The sequence below is a fragment of the Mesitornis unicolor genome, unplaced genomic scaffold, assembly GCF_000695765.1.
Source record: "Mesitornis unicolor isolate BGI_N332 unplaced genomic scaffold, ASM69576v1 scaffold1244, whole genome shotgun sequence".
Lineage (NCBI taxonomy): Eukaryota > Metazoa > Chordata > Aves > Mesitornithiformes > Mesitornithidae > Mesitornis > Mesitornis unicolor.
In genome coordinates this window covers 22,002-40,450 of record NW_010180606.1, presented here as the reverse complement: position 1 = coordinate 40,450, position 18,449 = coordinate 22,002, and the positions used below count along the sequence as shown (strand labels likewise).

At 38.9% G+C, this 18,449-nt stretch overlaps 1 protein-coding gene across 1 annotated transcript in view; it reads right to left on the bottom strand.

Annotated features, from left to right (window-relative positions):
* Positions 1-5,343: 5,343 nt before the first annotated feature.
* Positions 5,344-18,449, bottom strand: part of VRK1 (vaccinia related kinase 1) — a 32,318-nt gene continuing 19,212 nt past the window's right edge. The window contains exons 12-13 of the mRNA XM_010183126.1: positions 15,871-15,958; positions 5,344-5,426 (exon numbers count right to left, since the gene is read on the bottom strand). Of these exons, the coding sequence (XP_010181428.1) occupies positions 5,344-5,426; positions 15,871-15,958 (171 nt within the window). The remainder of the gene's footprint in view (positions 5,427-15,870; positions 15,959-18,449) is intronic.

Here is an 18,449-nt window from a genome sequence, read left to right as displayed (position 1 = left end):
TGCTGATCAGCTCTGTCAGGGATGGAAGGAACTCGTGGTTAGACCATGGCCAGACTTTCAGCACTATGCTGTCTCCTAAATCCAGCGCTGTTCGCTGTACACCTTCCGCTATGGCTATCGCCAGACGTTACTAGGAGTGAGTCAGGGATTGCACATTTGCTAGCGCAGATCCACCCTCACCATTCCAAAGGAATCAGCTCCATAATGACAGATTAGTAAGGATGGAAGAATAAAGGCATTTTTATGCTTTATAGACGTATCTGTTTCCAGAAAGGAATTCAGTTTATTAGCAAAACTATTTTTGTTCAGGTTTAGCAGCAGATAGACAGAATTAGCTGGAGGGTTACTTACTTTCAAGTAGTTCCAGAGTTCCACTCCTCTCCTGGCAGAAGGGAAAAGGAAAGTACCTTCAGGTTTCCAAGGCACACATCGTGCGTTTCTCGTGGTATGCAGCAATTTCTTTTAACATTCAGCTGTGCAATTCACCAATTCCCAGAACTGCATGTTAGAGTTTGCATCCTGAACAAAGCTAAGTACCTTCCCTTCCAGGGCTCTTTTGTCTTCTAAATGCATCCTCCTTGGTTGTATTTCATGTTATTGTATTCTCACTGCTTCTGTATAAATGAACATATTAATCCTTAATTTTCTAGGTTTCTTGCTCCATTTGCCAAGGAAGCATTTTTCTTCTCTCAGAAGCTGCAGATGCCGATTACCCCTGTGCCAGCTTCTTCCTGTCTGGAGTGGTCTGGCAAAAGGAATCAGTTCAGGAAAGTTCACAAAAATGTGTATTTTCTTTTCACTTCTACTGTGCTCACAGCTGTCTCACTGTGTTCTCATCACTTTTCTTCCGAGCGTGCTCATGAAAACCCATCACAGCAGTTGAGGTCTGCAGGATTGCAAAGTTGACCTTCCAAGACAAGGGGTAGAAATATGGGAAACAATCTTTTTCCCATCAAATGACAGTTCCTCCGCAGCTCTTTCACCCTTTGGGGTATCCCTGAGAAAATGCAAAACCTCAATTTTGGCTACGTGCAGCATCCACAACAGTGAAGAAAAAGCTGTCGGGATTCACTTGTCAGCAGCTTGTGTAGCTGTGGAACGGGAGGTCCATTTGAAAATACTTCAGGTGTTTGCGTGCAGGAGATCTAAATGCAAGGCCATTAAAATCTGGCATGGGCAGGAGATGCTCCAGTCTTGAGTGAAGACAGGTTTTGGCTGGAGGAAGTCCCCACACAGACAACAAGAAAGAAGTACAAGTACAATGAAAATATAAAGGAAGAAAATGGAAAAGCATGTGAGTTAACGTGTGGTTGCACAAACTGTCCATGAGATCCCACCTTGGACTCTAGGATTTCCAAAGCAGCTGTGATCCCACCACACTTGCTCTATCCCTGCCTATGAGACACCGTGAAAATCAGTGCTCAGACAGATACAACAGATTCCTCCTCCCTTTGAGTACTGCATCATTGCAAAGCTGGTAAAAGCACATATATAGTGGTTATTCTATATAATCTGGGGGTTTACTCACATCTCCCACAATGAAGGTATGGATACTTGTCTATCACCACCCATACAGGGCACTGCCAACCATCCTTGTAACAACTCATCAGCAGCTTGGGAACTCTATTAAAACCGTAGTGGTATTAATATCTGATGTCTTCACAACACTAAGGATTTTTGGTTTAAAAGCAGCAAAGTCTGAGAAAGCCATTATTTGTCACAGGATGATCCAAAGGCTGTTAATCTCCTGTCTACACCTTAAGAAAGAAAAGAGGAGAAAAATCTAATTTAAACAAGTGCTACTGGGGATAAAAAAATTCAGACTGATGCTATGTTAAATTGCTCGGGAGGCTGAGGTATCCAGCCACGGTCTTCAGTAAAAAAGAAAATTATAGGGTCTATCAATTAGAGAAGCGGTGCTCTGAGCCTATGTCCTGGCATGCTTACAGTTTTTTGAATGTCTGGCAGGATGTTTTACAAACTAAACTCAGCAAGATGACAATTCCACCAGAAGGTGCTTCAGATGGTTTTGCTAATAATTTTGATCAGCTGAAATGGAGAAAAACACCACTTTGCTTATTTGGCTTTTCCAGAACCTGTCAAATCTGAGCAGAACCATTAATCGCCCCCTTCTGCACCTCCCCCCCAACTCTCCCACCTTCTTCCAGAAAAGACACTTCAATTTTTGGGTTTTTTTCCTAGAAGTATTCTGCATAATCAGCCTTTGTTCCCAACACAAAGTTTGGTCATTCCTTGTGCACTTCCTCTGCTTGAAGGAAGTGCCATTTCTCGAGAATATTCATTGGAGACTGGTACCGCTCCTGCTGCAAACATGTAAGTGCTAACCACCATATATTGGCTTTTGTTTTAATAGCCTTTTAACCAACTTTGTTAATGGACTGAATGCAATTTAGATATGGAACTTGGCTAAAATGTAGCTTCAATTGGCTATTAAAATTTAAGAGCCAACTAAGATAGCTAATTACAAAAAAGCTCCAGTGATAATGCTAAGCAGAATTAGTAATAGCAAATGACAGTCTGTCTAGTCTTATTCCCAAAGGGAAAGAAACTCTTAACTGAGAAGTCAACCAGACAACGTGCAGAAAACCTAATTGCATTACTGGTATTATGGCATCCCAAATCTGGCAGCTCACTGGGACAAAACAGTGAGTAAAGTCTGTCAAACTACCCCGGAAGCTGACCCCCTTCTTCATGCTACCCACAACACATATCCAGAATTACGCTGTTATTTTAGATTAACTATTGGGAAATATTCTTGTAAAAATTATCAAAACAGCACCACCAAAAAAATCTCTCATACCCATGTGGAATTCAATTCTCTCTCCAGATATTTTAGGTTAGGGGAAAAAATATAAACAATCTGTCTGCAAAATGTTGAGGCACTAAAAGCCTCAACTCTGCGCTTCATTATCAATATCCTCATTACACCATCAGCTGAAGTGCCGAGTAGTTCTCCTGTGAAGATTTCTCATGTATGGAGGCCACTTTGAAACGTAGGTAGCGGAGTCTTTAACATTCCCTGCTCAAGTGTCTCCCCGCTGTGCCTGTAAATGTCAGTCCAGTTTTTTCACGGCTGTGCGCACAGATTAGAAACAGCAGGAGAGCTGGGGAGTGCGACTACAATACCAGTAAGGACACTTGTCTTCATGGCACTGCTCAAGTGATTCTTGGAATGCAGGACCCTGCTGTTTTCTAATATTTACACACAACTGGAGTCATCAAGAGCAGTAAATGCAGTCTAAAGGCAGCTCGCTTCTTTTGTGTTAGGGGCTGTGCTTTCAAATGGGGATGTCAACAAAAACCCACCACACGCCTCTCATGAAGGGGTGTATTTCCCCATCGCTGCTTCGCAAAACAGCAAAACCACACGTGTGCGAGCACGTCCCGCATGCGATGCGTAGGGCAGTGCCGCAGGTATTTTCACAGCCTCCCATTTGGCTCATCCTGACCACCCCCCACTTTAAACATCCTCGCAGCTCACAGTGAGCCAGTCTTACCTGCGCAAGCTGTGGGTTTGCAGTCTCTGGTGAGCAGAGGCAAGCCTTGAAACAGCATCCACCTAGGATGGGAAGCATCCTTTTTCTTCACACAACACTCATGAGTGCAGCCCTTTTCCAGGACATTTTTGGGGTGGGAAGAGGTAGGAAGCTAATAACAATTAAACATTTGACAAATGAGCAACTAAAAAGCATATACTGAATAAAAGGAAAAAAACCACACTTATAGTTAAACTACACAAGGGCGCACTCATACACACAAGCACACTCACATACAACCTGTTCCAACAAAAACACATAGCCTGAACTGTGGTTTTTTTTAAAAAGAGGTACGAAATGTGCACCTCAAAATGTTCTTTTCAGACGTTGTTTGTTGCATTTGGCTTTGGCAGCGTCAAACGCAAACACACTCCTTGAAAAGCAAGGAAAGGAAGTTTACTGGTAACTAAGAGACTAAAAACATTAAAATGTCAAACAACTAAAGTACAAAATGACGTTAACTTAGAGCAGGCAAGACAAGCAAGAGAATACTCCGTGCTTTCCTGACAGTAGTTCTGAAGAACGGAGTAACACACTTCTTGAACAAAATTATTAAATGAAGGCATTAACAGGATAGGTTGATTTGAGGAGTTTTAAATATGAGAGAGGCTTTAGCAGTCCTATTTTTACATCTGAAACAAAGCAAATGCTATACTCAAAGCCGCAGGAAAACGAGTCCGTAGAGCAGCCAGAACAGAAACGAGAAGGCACTACACCTTTAAATGTGTTATTCCAGTTTTATTTCAAAACAGTGGATTCCCTTGTTTTCAAAACATAACCTCATTCATTCAACATTTTTATGCTACCACATTTATTTCAGTGAGTAGCTACTCAGACATTACACAGCCAAGCAAGTGGAGCATTGGACATCCCCAAAAATACATCCCCCATTGGCTCATGAGGATTCCTTTTGGTTTGCCAAAAGCAGCCTCCCTGACGAGAACGATGCTCACACCTCAATTGTACACGTTTTTGCAGTAGCTAAGGAAAAAATAGTACTATTTCATACCCAAATGAAACACTGCAGTACAACTCTGAGGAGAGGACTCAAAGCCAAGCAAGGAAGTGCTTTAAGAAAGGTTTTGAAAGATTAGATGGGCATGTATTATAGAATGGCCATTGGTTTTTACTGGTTCTTTTCTTTACCCTGGGCCCTATGTCTGAAATTTGGGTCTCTTTTTTGATACAAACACAAATAATATGCAAAAAAGTAACTAAAATTCACTACCTGTCCTCCAAAGAATTGTTTAAACACATTTTATAACAAACTGGAATGGAAGGATATGAATTTTGTCTTCTGTTCTCTTTTTTAATTCAAACACTTGAGAAGTATTTAAAAGATGCCTTTACCATCTCCGACATCGCAGTGCACATCTACGTGACCTCCAGTAAGACTTTACTCAGAATTAGAAGAAATCAGATGCTATGCCGCTGTTCCTTAGAACATACCCATAATGAAACTAATAGGGCTTTATTTCTACATCATTCAGCAGAAAAAACCACTTTCTTCTAGTTTGCCTTTAAGATATGAATTCATGTATATAAAGAATAAAAAGGCATCCCCACTTCAAAGTTGGCAACATTTTGCATTAGTATTTTAGTATACATAAATTATGCAAATATGCTAATAAAACATTTATTCTTCAAAACCAGGTACAAACAGCAGTCCATGTTTTAACAGGATTCACCATTTAAAAAGGAAAGAAAGAGATTCCAGTGCTACAGTAACTGAAAAAACCCCCGAGATGAGTCAAAACGCAACTCAATTTGTTGCTCCATCTATTCTTTATTTCTGGACTCTCTTCCTGGTTGCTGGGCCTTTCTTGGCTTTAGGTGAGGTCACTTTCCGGGTTCTGGTACCTACTGCATCTGCAATTCAAACAAGACAAGAAAATACAGGACTTTCTATAAAATAAAGTAACGGAAACGGATCACAAGAAAACACTTAGTATTTTACTATTTTTTAATACTCTGTTTTGACTGGGGGAAACACATGGCATGGACTCAGAAATTACAACAATTTCAGGGCACTGATTTTCTCCCCAAAAACCACATTGTACAGCTCACTTTCTCAAGCAGTGGCGTTACAAACAGTTGAGCCAATCTGACAGCTCAGCTCCACCAAACGATGTAGGACCAGATTCTCTGCAAATCCTAAACACCACTTTCCTCCCCTGCCAGTGTTAAGCCACTTTTGGTGCTCTTTGGACCTTGTTTTGGGGTTTTTTTGTCTATTGTTCTTATAGTTTAGTGAGCTGCAGCAGCTCAGAGCTGGCTGAATGGAGCTTATACAAGAGGAGGTGGAAGGCACATAGGTAGAAAAGAAAAATTAAATCAGCTCAGCTACCAGTGCAACTTCACCTACAGATCTCAAGCTACAATCTGACAATACTTTATTAACAAAGGTAACAAACATTGTCATCTAAATAAGATTTTAACCTGGCCGGCTGGTTGTTCAAAGAGGCCACACTTAATGCAATAACAGAAACTCCCTGCACTTTGGTTCTTTCCACAGACAAAACCAAAACACCACCGCAGCTCACTCCTCTGAGCCACATTCAACTGTAGTCGCTTTGAGAAAAAAAGATCACATACAATAAAAACTGCTACCATTTTCCTAAATGCAGTAACAATTAAATGCTCTTCATCTCCTAATCACGGTATTCTTTTACTAGTTTTGTTCTAATTCTGACATTCCTCCTAGAAGTCGGTATGCCCAACTATTAAGTTCTTGCTTGTGAAACTACACATAACTACAGTTCCCATCAACTTCTTAACCTGCATTACTGACAAAGGAAAAAAGGTAGAATTGAGTTTCATGGAAATCCTTAGGAAAGACGCTGCTTGCATAAGCCACCAGCCTTTGAGCACTGTGAGTCACTGATTGTTCAAGCTCAAGGGGTAAATCTGGGGGAAAGCAAGGGGGCAGAGAACAACACAAACCAAACCAAAATAGTCTTAAGTCTACCCAAATCCAAAACCAAACCAAGAAAAGCAATGAAGTACTGCTAACAATTTTGCTCTCATGTTTTCTTAATTTTATATAGCTTAACTTGTTCTTAAATTCTTGGTTTTACAATATCAAAACTACCAAAACTAATTTTGAAGAATTTTTCCATTCTTGAAAACAAAAACTGAAAAAATATTCCTGTATTGGCAGCTAAAAGCTATACAAGCAGGTATCACAAGCTGACTTCACTGCGTAAATCATTCCTTCTCCCAGCTAAATTCTAGTTTACCTTCAAGAATGTATACTTTTCAAAGTCACAAAACACCTCAGCTACTATAATTGTGATTTCCAGCAACAGACGTGTCTCCCGAGTTTCCAAACTGAGTTGCCTCAGTGCTATGTAGGCCAAATGATCCTATCAACTGCATGAACTGCACCAGTTTTTCCTCTTGAGATTTTTCCCTGGAATCTTTGTATTGCAGCAGAAAGCAGAGAACGACCAAAGTTTTCTCTTCAAGAAAAAAACAATAACCCCATTTTTTCCCTTTCATTTATCTTCACCGATTTTAACTGAGGGAACTGTGATTGTTCATCTCATCCAGTCATAGACTGTATAATCAAACACTGCAAAGACAGGGCAAATTCATGTTCTATTATCAGGAAATCTGTCAATATGAAAATGAGGACTGCAGTTAGGAAAATACCTCAGCTGATTGTTTATAGAGGAAAACAAGAAATTAGTTACCAGGTTTTCATGTTCGTATTTCAGGAATTTAGTATTTCATGGTACAAGCAATTGAGCTTACTAATTCCTAATTCAGTAAGAGCTTACCCATTTCCAGTGGCCCATGCTGGAACACCAAAAAGGAGAACAGAGCTACCCTGTCTCTGACTTCTCCGTTATTGCAATAATGAGTTCTTTTCAAGGCTTTTCTAAATAAAACATGATCATGGAGAATCCCAAAGTGAATCATAACAAAAAGGGGAAAAAAATCCTTGTTATGGTTCTTTTATTCATAATTTCCAACTCAAGCACCAGAAATATTCTCTTAAACTATGTGACTACGTTAATTATGTTAAACTCAGAATGACTGCTCTCAACCCGTGTTTAGCTTCAAAGTTTGTAGCTATTTCAGAACTGAAGGTCTTCTGTACCAAAAAGCTCACACTCATTTTCAACATGAGTTGGCCTGTAGGTTACCCCCTCCCCACAAAGTTTTCTTGTGCAAGAAATGTCAGCTTTGTTTCTGAAAACAGAAGTCCTGCGGGGACAGCACCAAGTGAGGACACAAACAAAGCTATTACAAGCAAAGGAGAGGGTTTTTGTAAAACAGATTAAACTGAATTAGGTAGAAACAGCAACTTACATGAGGAATAATTATATCAGCAAAAATAAACCAGATGGTGTCACTGCACAGCTTGTTTTGACGCTGGAACAAAGTTCAGCAGAGGCACAAAGAGTCCCACGGGCTCTAGAGGAATTGTTAGACAAGTTGACTGCAATATCTGATCCTCTCCATGTAAAGAGCATTATAAAGGAACTTTACAGTAGCAACCCAGCAGTTCTGAGAAAAATGGAACAAAAAATCAGGAGTGGAGATCATGGTTTCTAGCTCTCTTTAAAAAGAAGTACTGAATTTAACTAGTTTATCTGAAGAAAGGAAAAAAATGGGAGGGAGATGTGATGGTGCAGCCTTTTGTACTCGACCAATTTTCATGTCCACAGTGGACAGGACAGGACAACTAATAAGCTTAAGGAAATTTCTATTAGGTAGTAAAAATATAAAAAGAAGATACTCTGCCTTATCAAACCCTTTTCAGGAGTAAGGCTTTTTAAGTATTACAAGTGGTGTTTAAAATCTTAATCATAGAAGTTTTAAGAGAAAATATTGGTGTGTATCAAGATTAACACAGAGGTAGATCGATAAGGTTGTCCTTAGGCTGCTGTATGGAGCAGATCACCTCTTGATGTCCCTTATCTTGTTTTCCAGTTCTACAAACACTGTTTTAGAAACGCACAGAAGTCTTGAAAGTAAGAGAAATAAAACTGTACTTGACTCAAAAAATGAAACTTTCTATAAAGTGACAGAGGTTCCAGTGAAACTTTCTATAAAGTGACAGAGGTTCCAATGAAACTTTCTATAAAGTGACAGAGGTTCCTTTGGCAAAAATAAACAGCCACCAGTGCCAGGTTTCCCCACTGAAACGCCTGCTTTGATGGAAATGAGGACAGCGAGAGACTCTGAGCATGAAAGCACAGCCACCAAGCAGACAAAACCAGGTATGATTTAAGTGTTAATGGTGACTTTTAGGTTCCAACATAGGCTAGAATATTTGAAAACAGAACCACATACAGATTTTAGACTCTAGGCAAACATCGGATAAGTGAAAAACATCTAGCAGCCAGCATGAGCTGGAGGTTAGCAATTACATTACTTGCATATGCTGAATTTACACATGACAAAGACTGGGTGCATGCCTGTCTCTGTGTAATTGCTGGAGTTCCAGCAACTCCAATCTATGCAAGCTCTTAAACTAGACTTGTAATAATCATCACTAAACAACAGAGCTAACATCTTTCACCCTCAAAAGAAATACATGCAGTCAAGTGCATTGATCAGACTCTGCAAGGTTCCCTTTCTTTACAGAAAGTAAAATAAAAACCGAAACACGTGTGCGTAATCTCACACACACTGCTCTATGTCTCTCTCTCTAAGAAACAAAGGTCAGTACATCTGGAGTGTTGGACCATGTGGTGGAGAATTCCCAAGTGGTTTCTAGAAGATATGTTCAGACCAGTCTCCACACAGATGGAGGTTAATCATCATTTTTGCATAGACACCCAGAGCGCCACAGGAGGACAAATCTTATGACAGGACTGACATTTCTTTAAGAATGGCAAATTCATGCCACTTACACTGAATTCCCACAGTTAAGCTGAGAAGTGATGAGGTAGGAATCAGAGTGCCAGGGACCTAACACAACTCACTCTCATCAATTAGATATGATCTTGCATATGCCACTATATCAGATCTCAGTGCAATCAATTAATCCAAGACTATGTTTTGTTACTAAGTAACTAATTGTGGGCTTGTCATTTCCAAAGGAGACAAATTTAGGACTGCCAGTTCTTCAAAATTCCTCCACTGACCACAGCATCACTTCTGTATTGCAAAATGTGCTTCAGTTGTATTTCAGCCGTCTTTGATCATATCAGATAACCAAGTTATTCTGCTGGATGGCTCCCTAGGAAACCTTTTTCCTTCAACTGCTTCTTACAAGGGTTCTACAATCATCAAACTGAAAAGGGAAAACAAGAGACTGAAACCCACACAATTGCTATTTACATATGGAAGGAATAATTTTTAAAAAATAGCATTGGAAGGTGAAAGACTACACTCAGCATCCAGCTGCAAACATCAAATGTGAACTAAAGCCAGGCTGTGTAGCATTGAATGAGAGTTAAGCAACACACCAGCCCTCCGTTTTGAAATCAGAGTAGGCAGTTTGAGCTACTTTTAAGAGGATAAAATAAGGAAGAGACTGACAAGCCCTTTCCCATAGCTGATAAAGCCTTGCAGTGTAACACTGCTCAAGACTTTTTCAGTTCTCTGAAGGCTGTTGAAGTAACTTCAAGGGCAACACATAGGAGTTTTGGTTAGTTGGCTTGGTCTCCTTTCTCAGCAGTTCTTTTCTCTACCAAAATTCAGAAAAAAAGAAGAGAGAGCAGAAGAATGCAATTATGGACTTGAATTCCAGGAAATACGATTGTGGGGTGGGGATGAGAGAGAAGAAAGTTTGTAGAGTTACGGGATGGGGTTTGGGTTTATGTACTCTGTTCATCCAAGTCCTCTGTTTCCTGCAACAAATGAAGCCTATACACTCCTACACTATCACATGGAAAAGTATCAGGACACAAGAATGTATTATTTGATTACTTCGTGCTTGTGTATTTCCTGAAAACAACATTGAATCTATGAGTGCTCTTTTCAAAATGTTAAAATAAAATTGTTCCAGATAAAACTGAAACCAATCTACATCTATTTGTAAAAACTGCTTTACTGAAGACATTCCAAAACAAAATTGTACAAACACATATAAACCAGTAGCCACACGCAGCATGTTTAAAAATAGCCCTCCACTTCACCACACAACAATTCGCAGGAGGAACGAAGTTTAATGCAAATGTTACTTGCAATATTGAAAAGGTTTTGGTCTCGCTAGAAATCAGAGTCACTGCAGTACAATTTTTCTTTCTTTCCTGTAAAAAAATTCACCTGCAAATTTTATATCCGAGCTTGAACTGCAACACTTGTTCAGCATACTGCAATTCACCTTCAGGTCACAGGAAAAACGACAAAAATGAGACATCACTTTATTCTTAAATGATTTAGTTCTACATGTAAAGTCACTATATAAAACCTTACGGAAAATTTTCCTCAGAAGGTGTTTAGTTTCAGTTTAGTCCTTTTTACTAGCAGCAAATACAAGAAAGTCCCATGAAGTGTACAAGGAACTTACATGTATTTACATTTTAAATGTGTTTAGGTGCTAGAATTGGTCTGAAAAGATTGTACAGAAATAAGCTTAGAATATGAGGAAAGACTAAGTAGAAAACTGTGTTCCAAGCAGACACAGGATTAAACAGGAGCACTCCATACTTGACATTTTGTACATTAATTTTGTCTCTTCATTATTACAAGTAGCACACATTCCAGGTGCTTCCCAGTGAATCTGCAAATTGTCCAGGAAAACCATTATTCAGGAAGAACTGCAAAGATACACTTGTTTTATATCTGATTTATTTTAACCTGCCCACCTACAATATTTAAGGATCTTTATACTTAAAACTCACCTGCTACCACACCTCTCCTAATTTAAATCGCTTCTGAAGATGCTCAAACAATTTTGGGGCAGGCCATACAAAGACAGATCACTAAGTTTGAATTTACTTACTGAAAAATACAGAAGTGAGTTTGTCAATATTTCTGACAACCGAGAGAGGCATTTCTCTGCTCCAAAACCTGAATCTTCCTGGTAATTTCTGTATACAACATAGCAGCACGTGCTTTTAACTCCTACAACCAGATCACATAGCTCTCATGTTAGAAAACATTTAACTCGCAACATTCCTGAGACAGGGAAGGGAAGGGTGAGAATGGCACAGAAAGGGACAGATCTTTTGGTGCCCAGTCACAGCGATGGATGCACTGCTTTAGGACTACTACACACTTACTCCTGGAGTCTCTTACAGATAGTAGTCAATACTATCATTCACATGAAGGAGCAGATGAATAACAGGCAATTAGGCCTATTGTAACACCACAGGCTTTGTTGAAAATGTTTGTATTAGAGCATAAAATTAAAAGGTTAAAAAATACCTATAATGTGGGCACTGGTGTGGAGTAGAAAGCCAAGTAACAAGTGGTGCCATAAACAAGCTCAAAAAACCCCGTAAGATTTGCTTTCTCCTAAAGCTTGATGACAAGGCCAATAATTCTCTAAATATAAAAATGAGCCCAAGTGTAGACTTAATCCAACATTAAGTAATAAATCTTGCTTGAATCAAGGAAAAAAAAAGATTCCTAAGACAATAACCCAGCTACTGATTTATGCAAAGCCATGCAGTGTAAATAAACATAAAGCTAAGTACCTATTAATTGAGAAATACTATTAAACCTCTGTTCTTGAATGCTTTCTATCCAATCCATCAGTGTGACTTTTTTCATACCGGAGCTGTTCCCATAGTTCTTTATTTATGCTGCAAGAGTAACTAAAGACCCCAGTTAAGGCCTTACGATGCCAAATGCTATCCAGCAATGCAGGCATGTACAATTCCTATCCCTAGCAGTAATGACTATTGAAAAAATACAGTACTTTCATTGTCGTGCCTACTTTAGTAGTTCTCGCCATACTGTCCCAATTAATAAACTCCAAAAATATTTAAAAAACCCAGAAAAAAAAGTGTAAAAAAAATTATATACTAAATAAATAAATAATATATATACATAAAGATTTTAAAAAAATCTATATTCCTATAACCCAATCTTCACCAGCCCCAGGATTAAAGAAAACTGCCAGTGGTAGAGGTTTTGTCTCTACTGGTAGCTTTGAGTGTAGGATTATTTACAAATTCTCATAAAACTCAGATTTTTCCAGCATTTATGTAATTTTCATCAAAAAGTTTCCCACACTACCAGCCTATTCCATACAAACTGATTAAAAATAAGGATATTACTCCTATTAATATTAAGCAGTACACCCCTGCAGAAGCATTGGTAGATACATACAGTGTACACCAAACTTTGGTATTCAGCTTTAACAGCATCATCACTTTTAAGCCTGTGTATTTTACTATCATACATGAAGGTGGCTAATACTGAAAATGCAGATGTACCAGTGAGGAAAAAAAAAAAAACAACAAAAACCCCTTTTTGTTTCAACCTAAATCACCTCTTTTGATACTGTTTTTTCTGCTGGAGAGACATTGATCAGTATAATACTTCAACATCATCTATATTACCTTAAAAAGGATACCTCCTAATATTCCAGCTTTGAGGACAGTATATGGGTTCCAGTTAGAAGAACAAAAAAAGGGGAAACTGATAACAAGCTCATTTAAATAAAAAAAAAAATCATTGAAGCATTCCGATCTGTGCATCGTATTCTGGAAGTACAACACAGCTTGTTTCACGAGGGCTCTCTGAAGTTCCCTTTCTAAAGGGAAGAGTCTAACACTCCTGTATGACAGCTCCAGGAATGCTGCTGGCTGACACGGCTGAAAGAAATGACCTTTCCTGCACTCAGCTCAAGTGGCCACTCGTGTGCTGTGAGCAGCCAGGGGAGCAGACAGAAGCTGCCACAATTTCAAGATGCTCATCCTTTCTCAGTGCCATTTTTTCTTCCTCCTCTGCCAAACCTGGGGGCTTCCCAGCCTCAGCAGTAGCAGATTTGGTTACTGGCAGAGTCCCTGTAGCCACTGAGCACCCTGGTGCACTCAAACTGCTGCACAGCTGACGGGGATCTCTTGGGGTCCACTGGTCTTTTGGACTGGATTAGATGCAGTTAATGCTGATTAACTGAACTGTAAGAACCAGCGTGGCTCTTGCCACTGTTTAAGTCCAAATGCTCAGGAGACGTTCGAACACCTGAAAAGTAACCCCTGCCTGGGTTTACAGAGTTTTTAAGTATGGTAATCAGCTATTTTCAATGTATCAAAAGCATCGAAATCATAAGATTATGAAACACTTGCCCTTTCCTTCAACACAGACTTATGAATCATGTAATAGGTGGGAAAGTTTTTCATGCCAAATTTGGAGAGAAGAAAATGAGTAAGCACATGTATCACTTTTCACCTGAAAACATTTGATATACTCCCCCCACTTGGTATTCATTAAATAGGGTATGATAAAAAGGTGAAATTAGAACCATTTCACCTGTAACTCTTGAATTGGCAAGAGGAGGTTTAAATTTAAGCTTATGTCCATCACTCATTTTAACCACTGGATGCTGAAAATACATATAGCCTCCCAAATACATTTACTTAGTCTGAAAAAACTTAGCATTTACAAAAAAGCTGATGCTACCACTTGGATTGCAATTCCTCAAGTTCTTTTTCATCTCTGTAAGAATTTTAATCTACAATCCCAGGGAAAAAGAAGTGTAATATATAATATAAAATGAAATATATTCTGCTTATGCGTATCAAATCACAACCAGAAGACAGTCAGCTGTATTAAATATTTTGTTATAAGGTCTTAAATGAAATCTAAAATGCTAAAACTATGAATAAACATCAGCATCGTATCAAATAATTGTATTACTTTGAAAGGAAGTATAATCTAATTAACTTTTTTCAGCCACTGACAGACTAGAAAATTCATAATAAATTGAAGTCAACAATTCAAAAGGCATTCAAGTAAGAGAAATAATCACTGATTTTAATGATCAGAAATCTATAATGTGAACAGCTGAAAATGAACAGAGCAGTGTCACCTTCTGGAATAACATTAGATTAATTACGTGTACTTTGTATTGTACTAGATGAATAAATATAGTAGGGCAAACCCATAACTTGCCAATAATATTACTGTCTTAGAAATGTTACATTTTGCCCATCCTGCCATACTCCTTCATGAAACCTTTGTTAAACAACTGAATTTGTTTTGGGGTAGACTCCACTGCTACTGGTTTATCATATTTAGACTTCTTGACCACAGACAACACCTGGTCTTCTACTTTAAAAGTCTGAAACAAAAATTCTTCAGGAAAAATATCTTTGTCATTACCTGAATTCAGTTCACAGCTACATGAAGTAGTGAGAAGGCTGGACGCAGAAAACAGCTTGACTGGACATTTACCATAAGCTTACCCTATACAGATCCACTGAAGATTTCTGATTCTAGACTTAGAACAATCCTGCTTTATCTTTCCATGACTTTTTCCAGACAACACTGAAACTATGCCAAGTTAGCTGAAATGTAGCCTCAGCATTTTCTATCCTTAAGCTGATCCTTTCCTCAACTTTAAATACACTCAGTTTTGGAAGCTGCTGCTCCTAGCCCCTGGCTTTAACACACTGGGAGGAAGAAGTCCTGAGGAGTCAGCACATTCTGACAGTGAACTGGACAAGACAGGAGGACAAAAATGAGAATGGAGGAGAGCACGAATGGCTGCAAAAGAACAGGGTGCAACCACAGATTTTTATCGCCTAGCATTTCTACCAGCTGTAGGCAGCATATAATTGGAGAGTATTCCTTTCTTACACAAGCTTTAAATATTTCCATTTTATTAGAGTTAATATAAAAAAATTATGGAAGATAAAAAGCACTTGAACTGCTAGAGGTGATGGCTGGATTAGGTATATGTGGCCATGAGGCAGGGTTTTGGTAAGCTGGGGTTGGCTACAGGGGTGGCCTCTGTGGGTGGAGCAGTTCATGGAGGATCCACAGGATGAAGCAGATATGCCCTGCAACTCGTGTGAGCAGGGAAAAAATACGAGGAGGAGGGAGCAGCAGAGAGAAAATGCTATGTACTGACCAGAACACAGAATTCAGAAATTGAGTTGACCTTGGGAGAAGGGGAAGGAAAGATGCTGTTTTAATGTTTGTCACTACTCAACTGTATTTTAACTGGCAGTAAACTAAATTAGTTTTCCCCAAGTTGAGCCTGCTTTGCCCGCAATAGTAAGCAGCACGCATTTTCTCATCTTTGTATAAACCCATGCATTTTGTCAGCTTCCTCTTATTTTCTCCTTCTGCCCCCCTGAGGAGGAGCGCGAGTGGCTGGGTGGGAGTGTGTCCCCTAGCCAGGGTTAACCTACAACACCGGTACGTGTGACTGTGAGAATAATATTTGACTTACTAGAAGAAGTACATTTCTTTTTTTCTGGACTTCCTGAATCTTCTGCTTCAGTGCTCTCATTGGTTGCAGCTGCTGCCTTTCTTTTTTTCTGGGGAGAAAAAAAAAGGGAAAAAGAAAAGAAATCAAGAGCAGAAAAGACCACACAAAGTAGAAAATATCCTCACAAGGTAGGATTTTTAGCATTATTTCTTCATATATTATAAAACATCTCCAGTTGTAGAGAAAATGTATTCATCTATTAATGCAAGTGTACTAGGCAACAGATAATTTAAAAGTTCAATTCCCCTATCTGCAGATCACATTAGGAGTTGAAATTTTAATGTATGAAAACACAAGTTTTTAAGATCAAAACCTGTTTTTTTATTTACATTGAATAACTGTTACAAAAGGAGCAATCTGAAAAATCTTAAAGAATACAGAAAAACATTTCACCCAAAGTTGACGTTAATTGCTTTTTTAAAAGCAATTACACCTCATTAAATTCAAGTTTATCTGGATCCTTGCTTCTTAAGGCTTTCTTTGCACAGCTTAAAAGTAGCTAACACCCACTGACAGTACATTGTTATATTTTTCTAACAGCAACTATGGGTTCTGTTCCAAAGAGGTACTTGGGAAATCTGAACTCTATTCAAGGTACATTATCCTCAAACCTCTAAATGGCTAGAGCTGTTATTATCTGTGTGTTACAATTAATCTTACTATTGCAAAGTATTCTTAAGGTGGTTACAGAAAGATTATTATTTTAAAGCCACGTGATTTTTGAAAAGGATGAGTTGACCTGTGTCTGTATCAGACATAGATAAAAACTTCCATGAACACTGGAAGAGTTTAACTTTTCCTTTATATTTTTTTAATTGTTCAAGACTAGAGCTTTACTAATACAGCTTCACAAGTGGCTACAACTTCCTATAGCTCACGAGAGAAGGGGAGAGTGCATTACATCTTTCTTTTCCAAAGTGTTGCTTCATGATTACCATCTAAACCCTGCTGGGCTGAACAGATTGGTTCGATAATTACATACAATAACTGCAGTGGGCAGGTAACCCTCAGCTGGCACAGGGCAGCTCCCCTGTGAGAACTTCCATATGCAAACTGCACTGATGGAGTGCATTAGGTACATCTTTCCTGCCGGTGCACAGGCCTGATTACCGCCAGCCAAGACTCCAAGGTTAGCATGTCAGCAGATTTGTGATGCATTAGGCAGGAATAAACACAGACACTTTTGTTCATTCTGACCAAAATTAAGGAGGACTATTTCAGCGCTGTGCTGCTTTTATATGAGAGATAATGCATTCCTCCCAATTGTACTGGAACACATTTTAAACGCTCATCAGAAAAACAGATATCCAATGCATGCTACACAAAAGCAAAATACATTTATCTTGTTCCCAAGCTTATTTAACAAAAAGGGGTTTCTTAATCTTGGTGCAGGTGAATTACAGAGCAGCAGAGATCCGGCAGCATTCATCTGACAAAAGCAGCACCTGCGCATCTGAAGCTGAACATTAGAAGGAAACACAAGTCACCGAGATCCATATTTTTGCAGTTTAGTTTACTCAAATATTTCTCAGAAACTCTTCAGAATTTAAAAAGTAAGATGTGGTCCTTGCCCTAAATAATTCAGTCAACAGCTCCAGAAACTTTCTTCAACACACGGTCCCGTTAGCTTCTTGTTTTGCTAGAGCTGTTATAAAATACCACACACAAACCAACATGCATTTACTATACAGAAGAAAAACAAAACAAACCAAACCTCTAGCAGAACTGTGGACTGTGTTTCATTTCCTTACACATCTGGGAAAACTTCAGTCATGATACAGAAAATAAAATGTTAACTTTTAATATAGCAGACGTCTGTGAGTTTTAGCCAGATACCAACACTGGAGAATGACTGAGATTCCAGAACAACCACGCTTATATGCAACATCTAATGCACGTAATGGCTCAATTAGCCACACGAGCTGAAAGCACAGGAGAATTCTACATCCTAACAATTTCTTTACACAGAAGCTAGAAATATTGTCTCCTAGCTATGAAATAACATCACTTCAGAACACTGTTTTAAGAAAGTATTATGGTAGATTGCCTCAAAGGAAATAAAGAGTAGGTGTCTTAAGACCTGTTGAGATTAAAAAAAAAATCAGTAAAGCCAAAATGCCATAAATACTCTATATCAGAGGCCACCATCTTCTCAAGGGCGGATGCCAGACCACCTCTTTATTTTCCAAATTAAGCATTAAGCAGTTGAGATTAAATTCACCCTGTGCTGAAAGATACTGGCTTTCGGAAGCAAGACACTACTGATCACTGGTAAATATCTTTATTGAAAGCAAATTGGAATTTGGCGCTTATTTTTAAAACATTCAATCGTCAAGTTGAGCTTTCTGTCACAGCTAAAAGTTCATATAATTTTAATTAGCATTCTCTGTTCTTCTTTTCTCTGTGTATCTAAGTGTCCAGCTATTCTCAACTATCACAAATCATCTTCCTGTTCTCCCAGGCTCTCATTACTGTCCGATACCCTCTGGAAGAAAAACCTAGTAACATGAGTTCCTAAAGATCAACTCTGGGAAGGGAGG